This window comes from Acanthisitta chloris, unplaced genomic scaffold (assembly GCF_000695815.1).
Source record: "Acanthisitta chloris isolate BGI_N310 unplaced genomic scaffold, ASM69581v1 scaffold21938, whole genome shotgun sequence".
NCBI lineage: Eukaryota > Metazoa > Chordata > Aves > Passeriformes > Acanthisittidae > Acanthisitta > Acanthisitta chloris.
The window spans coordinates 47,326-61,880 of record NW_008686815.1 but is presented as its reverse complement, the minus strand read 5'-3'; the positions used below and the strand labels follow the sequence as shown (position 1 = coordinate 61,880).

Below are 14,555 nucleotides of genomic sequence, written 5' to 3'. Positions count from 1 at the left end.
GTCCCAATCTTTTCTGTGGAGCATCGTGGGTCTCACATCAATAAATTAGATACAGTGAGGGTGGTATTTGTTACTAGCTGAATGTGGCCTGGGCTCTGAATATGTTCTTCAGACTAGCCAGTGGAAACAGGAGATACATCAAATCCCTCTGAACCTGCAGAATATTTTCTGTGCCAGTACCTACTTTCCAGAAAGCTTCCATCTTTGCTCAAGATCTCTTGGATAACAGCAATATAACTGAAGGGACCTGCCCTCTTAATACAATGTCTTGAAAGGGGTATTCAAAAGTCCTCTTTGAAAGATGGGCACATGCTAGATTACTTCAAATATCTCAAGGCTGGAATGCTCATGTTTTATAATGCTGATTTTTCCAAATATAAATATTAAACAGAACTCCATTTTGTGGCTATTACAGAATAGGAGTTGCATTTTTCTGCATAGGAAATATGGCTCAAAAGCTTTTAATCTTTGAACTATGCCAAACTTTGTTAATGAGTCAATGGAGTACAGCTACTGTCTTTCTGCAGCAAGTAGATATCCAGTGTATCAAAGGTTGGACTGGGACAGAGGCACTGGACCGGTTTGAAATTGAGACATTAACCACTTGGCTGATCCTATTAGGTCATAAGATAGCACCTAAAGGTGCTGACTAGCATCCAGGCAGACTTTGCTTCACTCAGCATTTGCAGAATTTCTTCTGGCTAAAAGTCAGGCTTAGGACACCTGGGCTTCAATCCTTGATGTGCCTAAGTTTCAGGCAAGCTGTGAATTGCTTGTGCTGAATTCTGGGTGGATATTCAGCTTGTGTTCAAAGAGGGGGCCTGAGGTTTCTAGCAAGTCGTGGACAGCAGCAGAGGCATAAGCTTTAGCAGCTGAATCTGTAGAGCCCAAAGACAGTCCATGCCCGTCCTTACCTTGAGTCTGGATTGCTGCTGGGTTTTATGCTACACTGTTCAATGACAGGTGAGCTGCAACCTCTGAGCTGCAGCTGTGCTTCTGGACTTGCCACCAGTAGACACGTAGGATTGCTGCTTAAAAGCCTCAGTGAGGTTTAGTCATGGAGAGCAGGTTTCTTCATCCCTGCCCTCCTGCTCTGCCATCCTTCCTGCCAGAGGGTGCTCCTTTGGGAGCATGGCAGAACAGGCACTGCATCTTCTCATTGCAGCTGGAGTATTAATCTGAACTAAACCGAGTGACAGTTTAAGGTAGTGTGTAGCTGTGATTGCTGAAGAAGAGGTGTGTGAGCTGATCAGGTGCCCTTGCATTGCCAGCAGTTGCTCACACTTGGCAGAGAGGTTATTCCCACCAAGTGTAATCACAGCTGAATCTGTCAGGTACCTGGGTTTAAGCTGCAAGGTGCAGACACACTTAAAATCCAGTTGCACTTTGAACCACAATGGTGTCACTTGGTTAGGCAAGAGTGGTGTGAGGGTATATGATCATGTGGAGATGGGAGCACCTCTACTTTAGATGGCCATGTATTTATAGTCATAGAATGAATTAGGTTGGAAAAGACCCTTAAGATCAGAGTCCAACCATTAACCCAGAACTTCCAAGTCACCACTAAACCCTGTTCCCAAGTGCCATATCTACATGTCCTTTACAAACCTCCAGGGGTGGTCACTCCAACCACTTTCCAAGGCAACCTGTTCCAATGCCTGACTACCCTTTCAGTGAAGAAAATTTTCCTAATATCCAATTTAAACCTTCCCTGGTGCAACCTGAGGCCATTATATTTGTTCAGTTGTTTAATCAGAACTTCAGAGCTGGGAACAAGGTGAGGAAAAACATTTGTACCATGTAGTAACTGAACCCAAGAACACAGAATGATTCTGCTGGTGATACACAACCTTTTGTAGATGCCAAAATATGCATTTGAAAAGGTGTGGGTTCTTGACTCTTCACCTAGTCAATGATTACTTTTGCATTCCTCTGGTACTGTGAATTCAAGCATAATGAGTTTCAATGGGTTGATCTCTGTGAGCAGAGCAGTACAAATACCAAATAGTATGATACACTTCAGAGAGCTTTCAAGGGAAGACAAGTGGTTACTGCTACTGCTACAAGGATGTACTGCCCCTAGAAAAGGGTTTGCTGCTTGAGAAAGGACGTTCAGAGGGTATCAGTACATACAGATCTGTGCATAAGGACAGGACAGACTTGCAAATATTCTCAAGAGGTAAGGGGGAATTAGGAATTACCTTCACTGAGCCATTCCCCTCAACCTGAAAGTGCAGCGAGGGATTTCTTATTCAACAGAATATGAGGCAATGTGATTTTTTAATACAGCAGATGAAAGCTTGCCAAAAGGGAAGGATAGGACCCGATTAACCAGTCTGAGTAAGCTCAAATCTAATAAACTACTTCTAGTTTAATGGCAGAAGAGCACCTGAAAATGTCTTTTGCAACAGTTGGGAGAATTGAACTATTTTAATGAAGCATTTTGAATTGGGAGTGAGTGCAACAGTCATGTTTTTAATTAGTTTATAAAACTCGATTTTATAACAAGCATTTTTGAGATTGAGTTTGCCAGTTCTGGATTTCTGTGCAGTCCTCAACAAGGAACACTGTGAAAACTACATGAAATAGGGAATTCTGTGTTTATTCCACCCTTCTGCCTTTTTTAACTTCATAGTTTATGCTGAAGTGTCTTAAAATAAAAGATGTTGGATTTGATGCTAAAATTTCTGCAGGAAAACATGAAAGATTTTTGAGGAAGAAGTTTCTTTAAGAGGAAATTATTGTCTCTTTCTCAGTGAATTCAGAGTTTACTCTACATTGGACAAAATACTGCATGCCATTAAGCTTCTGAAAAGCTATTGCCTGTGGAGGAGTTGCAAATTGCAATGACAATAGGTCTCTTTGAGCAGCACACCTGAGAGCCAGCTGAGCAGCCTGCTGTATTCAGGGGCTTTGTGCTCAGTGCCCATTACCTCTGGCTTGATATCACAGCCATAAGTAGGGACCACTGATCCCCACTGAGGCCTTTTTCCCCCCTCCCCGAAGACTGATCTGTATCCACACGAGCTCACAATGCTGGGCTTAATGAAGAGGGTGCTAAAGGCTTTTGTCCTGCCTCTGATGGGAGGGAGGCAGCAAGTCCCAGGGGGCACTGGCTGGCTGGACAGGAGCTGGCATGGAGACACCAGCTATGAGGAAGGCTTTTAACTGGGTTGAATGGAGTTACTGTGTTACTCCAGGGACTGCTCTGTCCTCCTGCTCCAGGTGGGACCAGTGCCTAGATCTGAATTTGTAAGCCTCTTGGGGCGTCCTCACAGCTTGGCTGAATTCTGCTTTAGTTCTCTTATCAGTGGTGGAGATGAAGGCTACATTCAACTTAAATATCTCATGATGGATAACTACAGGTACTTCACAGTTTGCCACATAATGCTGAATCAGTAACAGGACATTTGTATGAACTTTGGCCTCTGCTAGGAACCTGGATCTGCTCTTTCAAGGCCTCTGCTGGCTCCTGGAGACCCTGTGGCAATCTTGTGACTGTTCCCTTTATGTACATTCTCACTCAAAAGTCACTGAGAGTTCACTCTACACAACATCAGAGTGTGAAAATATTGTTTCAACTGTTTGTTATTGATTATTTAAGTATGGCAATGTTAGTGATGCAGATTAGATTTTGAGTTTTACCAGAGGAGCACAGCCACAAGAGGCTCAAACTATCCTTGTCTATGGCCATGCTACCTGGGGAAAGTAAGGATGGATGACTCAAAGCTAATGGCCAAGTATTGGCTACTGGTCTGGGAGTGGGAGTATAAGGAACTCTCAGGAGTGGGTGCTGAGGTATGCAGCTGTTGCAACATGGGTTTGAAGCAGAAACCTGTTCGGCTAAAGATTGTGGTTAAAGTTTTAGGCATTGTCAAGTGGATGCTTCCTTCACTACTTCATTGAAGAACAAGCCAGTGCCTGACCATACCTGGAGTGTTTTGTCATCCTCTGGTATCCTGCCCTTCTCTTTCCCACTGCTTTCTGGCTGGTCCATCTCCTTTCTCCTCTTCCAGTTCTCCTGGCCCTTTCCCTGACCATGGCAGACTCCACATCTCTGCAGCACACGCCAGCCCTCTTGGCAGAGATGTCAGATCCTGTATCCCCTGCCTGACACTAGCTAGCACTGGGGTTCCTTTAATTCAAAGCCAGTGTCACATTTAGATAAGGTTGCACATGTTGTGACATATCTGAATACAGCTCAGTGGGGTTGCTTGTACAAGCAAACTTTGCTCGTTGCTGGTCCTCCCCTTCTTCTAATATAGATTAAGGCAATCATATGACATTTTAAATTCCATGGCTAGGACTGGCTGTTGGACCTTTATAACAGCAAGAAATAATTGTATTGCTTTCAATTGCTTTATAGCCCCTCTCTCAAAGACCTGTTGCTACTGCCAAGCAGCACTCTGTGACCAAACTGCCAGCTAAGCTTTCAAACAGCTGGTTTTGGCAGAGATGAGAAGGTTAAAGCCAACCTCAGCAGACAATAATTGGGGAGCTAGCTCAGGTTGTGGCCTGGATAGCAGCTGCTGCTCCACTCCCAACAATAAATCATAGTAGGGACTCGACTCTGAGCCAAGGTTCAAACAGTCCATTGGTGCGAAAACTGAGCTGTTCATGCAGTGTGCCTGCACTGAGCAAGTATGAAGAGGTAGGTTAGACAGTGGATATCTGCAGGCTCCTGATCCAACTCCCAATAGCTGTATGGCAAAAAAATCCACATTTGACTCTTATGTGCCACAGCTGGGAAGACAGTAGAGTGTGCAAGGGATACTTCCCTCCAGGGTCAGGCCTGAAACAAGTTAAGGAGCTTATAGGAGTTGAGCTGGCAGTAAAGGTGGAGAGGATTAACCTCAGCTGAGTTTGCCCTCTGTACTGTTGAAGAAGAGAAAGCTGCAGGTCTTTAGCTCATACATCTGCTTCTGCCTTAGCAGGATCATTCTGACAGATCGCACACATACACCTTTATTAAGGGCATTCACTTGGGTTACAGAGGCCCAGCCCAGAGGACAGCACGGTGCCACAGTGCAGCACAGGGACAGTGCCCAGCAGCCAGTGTCTCTTCCTGGCAGTCTGTGTGCTTGTTCCTGCCCCGGTGGTGTGTCTTATCCTCACCCCGGGGCAGGCAGGCTGGGAGCTGGGGCTGAGGTGTATGAAGTGGGTGGAGAGCCTTTGTCAAGGTCTGTGCACTCACTGGGCAGTGGGACACTCAGCATGGAGCTCTTCTGGGACTAGGAGATGCTCACAACTGTGATCTGATTCCAAAGAAGAGGAAAAGGATGAGAGCAGAAGTAGTATCTGAGATTTCCCTTTCTCCTCTCCTGCTGTCAGAATAACTTGCCTGATGAGACAGTAAGTCTCTCCAGGAGTCCAGCAGTGAGGAAAGCAGCTGTGGAGGAGAGCTGCAGAGCTCCAGCCAGGAGCCCATGGGTTAACACACCAGCTACGGGGCTTGAGTCACCCTGGGCTTGCAGAACAGCCCAGCATAGAGCAGCCTTCAGATGAAACAAAGTACCTTCTGCCGAGCTGGGGCTCAGATAATAGATCCCATGGCATTTCTTGTGAAGCCTGGAGGAGACTGCCAGTGCTGAAGCTGAACTCTCTCTGCCAACAAACAAAACTGTCTTTAAACTCTGAGGCTGTGTGTGTGAGCTATTGTTGGGGACATAATGGCTTCTCTGTTTCCCTGCACAGTCATTGCTCTGCAAACACGCCACTGGTCTCTTTTAAAAGTAGTTGAGTGTAAATTAAGTTCTAGAACCTGTAAAGAGGTTTCATCCATTTACCTTTTACTGCCCTCAGTTGACAGTTGTTTACAGAACAGCACATACGGTAGATCTGCACCCTGGTTTAAGCTGCTTTACCTGGAGGTGGACACCTTTAGTGTTCACAGACTCACAGATACAGAGGTTAGACAGCAAATTTATATCTCCTAGTTTAAATAACAGGAGTGGGGGTGAGGTTGAGGGGGCCTTGCTTGCTAATCACCTCCCTCTGAGGAAAGTTTTGGTTTGGCTGGCCTGGCCTGTTTTCTCTAGTTAGCTCAGTGCTGGCACACTCACTGCTCCCTGATTCTGCGTGTGTGGCTGCTGCAAGGCATCAAGTGCTGCCTTGGCTGCTGGAGTTTACTCTGTTTTGGGCTGCTGAACATCCACAGAGGGTGGGGTTGGTGGATCCATTCTTCACCCACAATTCCATGGACTTGCTTGTCTCTGAGGATGGCAGATGCTTTGGTAAGTTAAAGGGCATCTTAGTTATTGCACAAGTACTGTAGATGTGGTAAAAACCCAAAGCTGCACTACGCAGGGGGGAGGTGATCCCTGAAGGCAATGTGAAGAATTTAGGTCTCTTTTGTTGGAACAATCCTGTAATGGAAAAGGAAATAGGTCAAAGAATAGCTGTTCACGCTGTATTGGATGAATTGTCAGTCCCACCAAGGTGGCAGTGACTCTCCATCCACTCAATAGCTCCCAATTCATCTCAGTGTGTATCTGGAATGTGCTTGCCCGAGAGCTGCTTTGTGTCCTATGCTTACTCACAGATGAACTGTAACCCTGTGCCCCGCGAGAGCAGCTGTGTGCAGGGCTGGGACACACAGACATGAGCACTGGCCATTTTCCTCTGGAAGTGGCAGGCTCATTGGGAAGGTGCTGTGTCCAAGGACCCTGAACAGGAGTGGGTGCTGTGCTCACACTGGGCTGTGCCAAACAGCTTTGGCCAGGGTGGCTTGCTAATGACTAAGATGTGTTTACTGAGAACCTTATGGACAGAGGCTTCTTCACAGACATGGTATTTAAAAGCAGATTGTATGAAGATAAATTTGTTTAAAAATTTATCTTCTGAAGATGATGTGAGTCATGACTAATACCAACTGTGTTCTTCCCTTTGGATTTCCTTTCTCACCTATGAATCTGCAGCTTTTTCGGTGTATGATCTTACCTACCTGCTGCAAGGCAGGTTCTTACCTGAGTGATAGTTGCTGGTTTGAGGGTATGAAAGGAGGTAGATGAAAAGACTATGCTTGTGCCTGATCATCTTGTCCCTAGTTCCCGTGTGCCTGTGAAGCAGCAAGGCTGATGACCCTCTCTTCCCACAGGAAGATGAAGAAGCGCTGTGTGGTGGCAGGAGTCCTGGCTGCAGCCCTGCTGGGGCTCATCTTGTTCCTGGGACTCTTCTTCGGGCTGCGCTCTGGCTCAGGGGATGCACACACGTACAAGAGGGCAGCTGTGGCTACAGATGCAGGGCCATGCTCAATAATTGGAAGGTACCCATTAATTGTGCTGTGATTCTCATTAACACTGACAGCTTTTGCATGAGAAATAACTGTTGTTTCCCTGATGTCCAGGTGCATTCCTGGCAGTTGCCCAGCACAGATAATCAGTCTCTAATATCCCTGTAGAAAGAGAGGGCTCTAATAAAACCTGGGCTTTTACCATGTCTGACCAGCATTACTGCAGTTGCTTGCAGACAACATAGCAGGCAAAGATTCCCTGGGTCCATGAACAAGGAGAACAAAAGATGGCTTTCTAGTTCCTTTCAAAAACATTTATCAAGAAATGCTCCAGTTCTAGACTCAATTGCTGCAGAATTAAGGCTGCTCAGAAAGTTGTCATTTCTCGTGTGTAAAGTGTCTGGATTACCTGTTCCTACACATACTATGACACATCTTCATGTTTTCAAGCTCATTTGGATGTGTCTCTAATGTGGACTGATCTGGTCTGCAGCTAGACCATTAGGATCTGTTGTCTGTGGTGACAGAAGCTCAAAACTTCCTGTTCCTGAGGAACCTATAGACTGGGTGTGGACAAATATGCATTAGAGAATCTGTCACAGCTGCTCTGATGAGATGAATCCACTGCTCACAGGTAGCTGAGACACTCTAACATGTCACTTTCTCTTCTGCTGCACAGGGACATCCTTCAGCAAGGAGGATCAGCAGTGGACGCTGCGATTGCAGCTCTGCTTTGTGTAGGACTCATGAATGCTCACAGCATGGGCATTGGAGGGGGCCTCTTCTTTACCATCTACAACAGCACAGGTAAGGGACAGGAAGACATTTGGAACAGTTTGAGAACTTTATCTAAAGCAGATGATTTATCCTATGTGAGTGAAGGTAAAAGACTGATGCTCACAGCCTCTGGGGAAATGTCCTCAAAATATTTGCCAAGAACCTGGCTCACTCAGATCAGTCCTTCAGCAGAGACCATCCCTGTGTGCTGAGTCCAGAGCTAAACATCATCTTCCTTGCTCTGTCATTAAAGGAAAAGTGGAAATCATTAATGCAAGAGAGATGGCTCCAAAAAACGCATCGGAGAACATGTTTGGGAACAACACACAGCTCTCTATGAAAGGTATGGTGAAGGCTGTTTCACTGCTTTGGGGGGACCACATAACTCTAACATTAGCTGCTACTGGCATGTCTAAATTAAGAACATTTCTTGTGGATAGGTTCTTCCCTATCTACAGGATTTCTCACCAGGAATGTCCTCTACATTACACAATCTGCAAACAAAAAAGCTAAAAATAATGTCCTTTAAACTAGGCAATCACCCCAGTGCTTTCCACTCTTCACTTCATGAAAATGCAGGTGAATCCAAAGCATTGCCTATGACCTGTTCCCATATCTGCCATCTTTCCTTTCTACCTCTTTGAACAGATTTTTGTGGATCATCTTGGTTTTTGCCAGTTCAAGTGCCCTCTCTAAATACTTGTTGTGGTGGCTTCAACTAATGGCTTGGGGGCCTCCAGAGAAGAAGTGATTTCCTTTCAGGGAAGTAATTTCTAATCAAAAATAGAAAGAAATACCAGCTAGTTCTCTTCATGGTCAATCCTCTAACCAAGAAGGAACAGCACCTTGGAGGGGGTTTGAGCAGTGTGTTGAACTGGGAAATGCCAATGAAAACAGGAGTGAAGCAACTATTGCATCAGTGTGAAATATAGTAATCAATATGTTGTAGTTGTAGGTACAATGCTGCAACAAACTTTTTGGTTTACATTTGTCACGGTCTGTGTCCTCTTAGCTTTTGTGTTCTGAGCAGCTTTGCTCTGGTACAGAGCCTACTGAGGGGAAATTACCCTAAAACTCAAATTACCAGCAAGAGGAGGGAGTCTTTCAGCAGTCCAGAATTACGCAGGCACAAAGGTCAGACCGAATAAATCTGTTAGCACCACGAGCACAAGCTGACCTGGTCACAGTATACACAGTCCCTGTGTAAAAACAGGGCTGGCAGAGACACCTGCTCTACCTCCTGCTCCATCAGTTGCTTTATTTTCTTGCCATGGAAGACTGACACATTCCTTATCTGCTGCAGGAGGACTGTCCATTGCTGTTCCAGGAGAAATCCGTGGCTATGAACTGGCTCACAAACGTCATGGCAAACTGGCATGGAAAGACTTGTTTCTGCCCAGTATCAAGTTGGCAAGAGATGGATTCCCTCTTGGGAAAGGCCTTGCAACAGCCATCAAATCAAGAGAGGAGTCTATTGAAAGCAATCCCTTGCTGTGGTAGGTAGAGCAGTTGCTGTTCTGTGCAAAGAAATTTGGGATAGCTGCATCCTAGCTGCAAAGTCTCCATGTTTGTGTAATGAGTGCCCATGAGGAGTGTGCCTCCCCTCCAGTAACCATACTCACTGTGCCTGCTGATGTTATTGCAGCTACCTGAAGGTGCTAAATCATGTGGCCAATTTCAAGATGTTCAGTCCTGACCTTTAAAGGGAGATAAATTGTAGTCTTAAATTCCATTTGTCTGAGCAAAGGTGGAATTAGAGTACGTACTGGGATCAATGTGCCAGATGGTATTTTCTGAATCCCCAGCTTTTTCTCATGCTGCAAGTGCACCAAGCTAATCTTGTCTGCATTTGGGGCAACTGCAGGGTCTCCTTGAGCATCTCCTCTGCTTTCTGGCAGTGGGAATTTGGGTCATCTCTTACTCTGAAGTCAGCTTTCCTCAAGCAATGCCTCTGACCTTCCACTTCTGGCAATGACTCTGAACATGAAGGGTTTTAAATGCTCCTCCACTACTTCTTACAGTCAAACCTTAGTGTTTATGTCCATTCCTGATGGAGATCATGTGTAATTCTCTCTTTTCCTTAAAATCTCTGCCATCTGCAGGTTGGTTTGCAATCCAACTGGTGTGTATGGCCTGGGCATAGCTCCTGTACTTCGTTCTTGGCAGGTCCACAGCAGCACATTCATGATCCTTGATGAGGGAGCTAGAGAGGAAACCATCTACTTTAAAGTGATCTAACAAACAGGGAGCGAAATACATTATCCTGGACTCGCTGGAAGCTTTGAACCTCATAGCTTCATAGTCTGCTCTGAACTGAACTGCTCGACTTCAAGGGCTGTGGCCCCTCCTGGGCACCTTGAGGCAGCTGTTGGTGCTCGGGTGGGCAGGGAGGGTGTCTGCCTTGGTGAAAAACATCAACAGTCCTTGCTGCAGGCTTCACTGAGCAAACTGAACAATGTGGAGTCCTAGGTCAGAAACCACTGTTCACTTTTATGTCCTAGTGCAAGATATCAGGACCCCTGAGGCATGGCTCAAGCAGTTTCTTTTACCTCCAAGAAGTCTTGAGCATGAACACTCATGGGTTAGTTGCTACAGCTGACATGTACACGTAGTTATGAACTTTTCCCTCAGACCTGATCTTCTCAATCTCCTTTCTCTGTTAGCGAAATTTTCTGCAAAGGAGGGAAAATTCTGCGTGAGGGTGATATCATCAAGATGCCTAAACTAGCCAAGACATACGAGACTATAGCCAAAGAAGGAGCAGATGCCTTTTACACAGGAAGCCTGGCAAAACAGATCATCGCTGACATCCACAGCGTAGGTGAGAAACAGGATATGTGTCCCAAACAGCATGAGTGACCTGACTGCTGCTGCTCAGCACCCAGGGAGGAGCTGGTGACCTGTGGAAGCCTTGGGAGCAGGTCAAATGTGGTGCCTCAAGTGCTGCCTCTGAGATCTGTAGCAAGAGGACACTCAAGAGAAGCTGTTAGCACTTTAATGGATGCGTTTGAAAACTCAGTCAGAAATGGAGAGTATATTCTGTGCATTTCTGTACTATATAGTCTGTCAAGTCTGTGCAGTTCTGGCTATAGCTTAGTGCATACACACTGTTTACAGAGCCTGAATTCAATAAGTTTCCTCCTAAAACATTACATATGTGGTCCTGTAAACTCTGAGCTGTTAGATCTCTTGGTACCACTAGATGGTGGCAGTATCCTGTCCTCACCAGCTAGCAGTGGCTAGCTTCGGTGAACCTGTAGTCATTTACTGGTTTTATTTGTGGAAGATGTTTACTGTCTTACCCTCTGATAAGAAATGCGGTGGAACATACAGATTATGCTATTTGAGGGGTAGCACAAAGCATCTGCACCCAAACGCTGCATCCTTCTCCTGTAAACAGAACTCTTAAGGACATTTTGTTGCCTGACATTGCTGGTGTCCTTTGTAAAGAAAAGATGGATCACCAGAGTTTTGGCTGCTGTAAATAAGCCCACCTTCATGCTTAGGCTATCTGAGCCTCAGATGGATCTATCAAGGAATAAATTAATGTTCTGTGCACATATCTTTGCATTTTATACCTTGCAACTTTTTGAATTTTCCATGTTCCCTCCCGTCCTTGCTGTGATGCACGGTGATGGAGTATGACCTCTTCTGCCCACCAGAGATCACATAAACCCACATCTCTAGTTTCCTTCTCTTTCCAGGGGGGATTATGACACTGGAAGATCTGCGGGACTACAATGCAACAGTGATTGAGGACCCCATACCAATCAGACTCGGGGAGTTTACTCTCTACACGCCCAGTGCCCCCCTAAGTGGCCCAGTGCTGGCCCTCATTCTCAACATACTGAAAGGTGAGAGTGCCACTGAGCAGTGCCCCACAGGCAGCAGGAGCTAGGAGAGCTCCAAACACAACACCTTCTGTTTTGGGAGCAAGGCCTCCCTTGGTAGCCCACTAGCAGGTGAGAAGTCTGAGATCCCAGGAGGGATCAGAGATGCAGAAACATTCCACTTCTGCTGTAAACTCAGGGATGTCACCTTCCCACTTGAAATACAGGTGTGAGAGAGAAAATATTGTCCTGATTGGGGAACTTCCCTGATACCTATATGGGTGGAACTTAACATGTACTTGAAGCTTCTTTGGAAAACATCTCTGCAGGTACAAATCCTGTGGGTGACTCCCACAGTGCTTGAAACTACCAGAGCTCCTGTGTTCTCCATGTGGAGATTAGGACAGTCCAGTGACTGCATCTCTGTAGAGACTGGGCTTCAAGTTTGACACAGGTGTATTAGCAGTCCATTGACCTTGTACTTTGTGTTCACAGTACTTTGTCTTCTGTTGCCAGGATATAATTTCTCCACTGACAGCATTAAAACTGTGGAGAAGAAAGGTCTGACTTACCACCGCATTGCAGAGGCCTTTCGCTTTGCCTATGCCAAGAGGACTTTACTGGGAGATCCAAAATTTGTCAACATTTCAGAGGTACCTGGCAAAAGCCTTTTCTTTCTGCAACACCAAGCTTGACTGGAACATGGCTGAAAGTTTTTGGGTGACTAAGCTTTGTCAGGCATGCTCTGTGCCATCTGCTATTGACAGGCACTGAAATAGTTCAGAATCGAAATGTGAAGTCCTATGTGACTTATGGCTAAGCTGTGAGGGATATATATGGAGGAAACCTTCCTGCTATAAGTAAGGAAAAGCTTTGAGTATGTTTAGGGCTAATCCTGCCTGGTTTTATAGTGTTTGAAGCCTTATTCACTATATGACATTCCTAGCGTCCTTGTGGCTCTTTAACCATAGTCTTGCCTATAGTAAAGTGGACCAGCAGATGGGAAGGGGTGAGACACAAACCCTGCTTTTCCCAACTTCATACTTTGTGCATTTACTTCTGTGACTGCAAAAGCAGCAGGATCTGAGCCCAGCCCAGCTTGATGGTCACAAATTTTCAACTTACAGAGCCATGGTCAGAGCTTGCTTTTGGCCTAGTCCTCTCAACCCGATCCCGTTCCTCTCATCCCTCAAGCAGGTGTAGCCCTGCTTGCCTATGCCTTACAGCAGTGTGGAGGACAGCTTTCCATAGTGCTGCAATAATGGATGCTAATTAACTTCTACACAAAAGGGTGCACTGTAACAGCTGCTCCTGATACTGCTTAAAACACTCTTTGGTACAATGTCTGTCTTTCAAGAAGGAGGAAAGCCCCTGCTGGAAAACTATAGCCTCAATGCTGGGATTTGCCACTGTTCTGTGGTCTGAAGTATTGGATATCAGCCTCATAACTACATGTCTCTTAATCTGCTGAGTAACTGCATTGGATTTCTCTGACAGGCAATCAGAAACATGACATCCGAGTTCTATGCGGATAGTCTCCGGAGGAAAATCACAGACAACACCTCCCATCCAGTTGACTACTATGAGCCTGTATATTACACTGGAGATAATGCCGGTACATCCCACATCTCCATTGTGGCTGATGATGGCAGTGCTGTGTCCGCCACCAGCACCATCAACCAATAGTATGAGCTCAGACATTACTTCCATGTAGGCCTTTGCCATCTTCCTAGTGGTGGTTCTGGGGTTGGTATCAAACACCACTGAGCTGTCACCCCTCGGGTGGGGTAGGGATCAGTAACACTGTTGATGGGCACTTGTGCTGAGCTTGCAGGTCAGTTCTGAACACTGAGGCCTCTGTGGTTGGGACAGAGGACAAGATGTGTCCTCTCTCATGCGGAGTTCCCCGCATCAAAACAACTTTCACTGCATCTGGATCTTCTCATAAGCAGTGCTATCGCTGCTGTCACTGATTTCCCAGGCTCCTGGAAAGAATTTGAGCTAATACAGCTGTCCTGGAAGCACAGTGTTTGGCTTGAGTGCTGTCAGAAAGGGCTGTGTTCATGCATATGGCCTGAAGCTAGGGTGTGAAGGTTCTTTTTGTCCATAGAAAATGTCTTCAGCTTGACACATCTAAGCAAACCCCCAATCATTCCCAAATATGCCAGACTTTGAGCTGTGCTGCCCTGAATGGAGTGCGGTACTGCCCAGCTGGAAGGGGAAATACTGGTACTTAGCTGCTGTGCTGGTTTTCCCCTTGGGGTTCTTGCAGGGGAGCTGTTGGGCAGCGCTTTGGGCTGCCTTTCCTCTTTGAATAGCTGTGTACTCACGGTATTAACTGCTTCCTTCCCCTCTAGGGGTGACAGAAAGTTCTTTACAATGGGAGGGAGTGGAGAGTTACTTCAATCAAATCCCAGGTTTCACATTGCAGTATTTCACCTGAAGCTCCTTCTGGACTTGCTCTGTTTTTGACATGTCTATGACAACTTGTTTTCTCTAGCTTTGGCTCTGATATTCGATCCAACGTGAGTGGAATTATATATAATGATGAGATGGATGACTTCAGCTCACCTTACATAATCAATGGATTTGGGATCCCTCCTTCTCCAGCAAATTTCATAGCACCAGGTAGCTGTAAACTACCTTCCTGACTCAGTCTTTTGGCTCTATGTGGTGGCTATGAGGTGGGCTGCAGCATGTCTGGCACACATCTGGGA

At 45.9% G+C, this 14,555-nt stretch overlaps 1 protein-coding gene across 2 annotated transcripts in view; it reads left to right on the top strand.

Moving 5' to 3' along the window:
• The first annotated feature begins 7,100 nt into the window (after nucleotides 1-7,100).
• Nucleotides 7,101-14,555, top strand: part of GGT1 (gamma-glutamyltransferase 1) — a 10,574-nt gene continuing 3,119 nt past the window's right edge. Inside the window, exons 1-9 of one of the 2 annotated variants that reach the window (XM_009080353.1) lie at nucleotides 7,101-7,264; nucleotides 7,911-8,038; nucleotides 8,262-8,351; nucleotides 9,312-9,504; nucleotides 10,672-10,829; nucleotides 11,713-11,862; nucleotides 12,355-12,491; nucleotides 13,336-13,523; nucleotides 14,339-14,466. In XM_009080353.1, coding sequence (XP_009078601.1) covers nucleotides 7,101-7,264; nucleotides 7,911-8,038; nucleotides 8,262-8,351; nucleotides 9,312-9,504; nucleotides 10,672-10,829; nucleotides 11,713-11,862; nucleotides 12,355-12,491; nucleotides 13,336-13,523; nucleotides 14,339-14,466 — 1,336 coding nt within the window. Of the gene's footprint in view, nucleotides 7,265-7,910; nucleotides 8,066-8,261; nucleotides 8,352-9,311; nucleotides 9,505-10,671; nucleotides 10,830-11,712; nucleotides 11,863-12,354; nucleotides 12,492-13,335; nucleotides 13,524-14,338; nucleotides 14,467-14,555 lie in introns of both variants that reach the window. The other variant, XM_009080352.1, reaches the window with a different exon arrangement.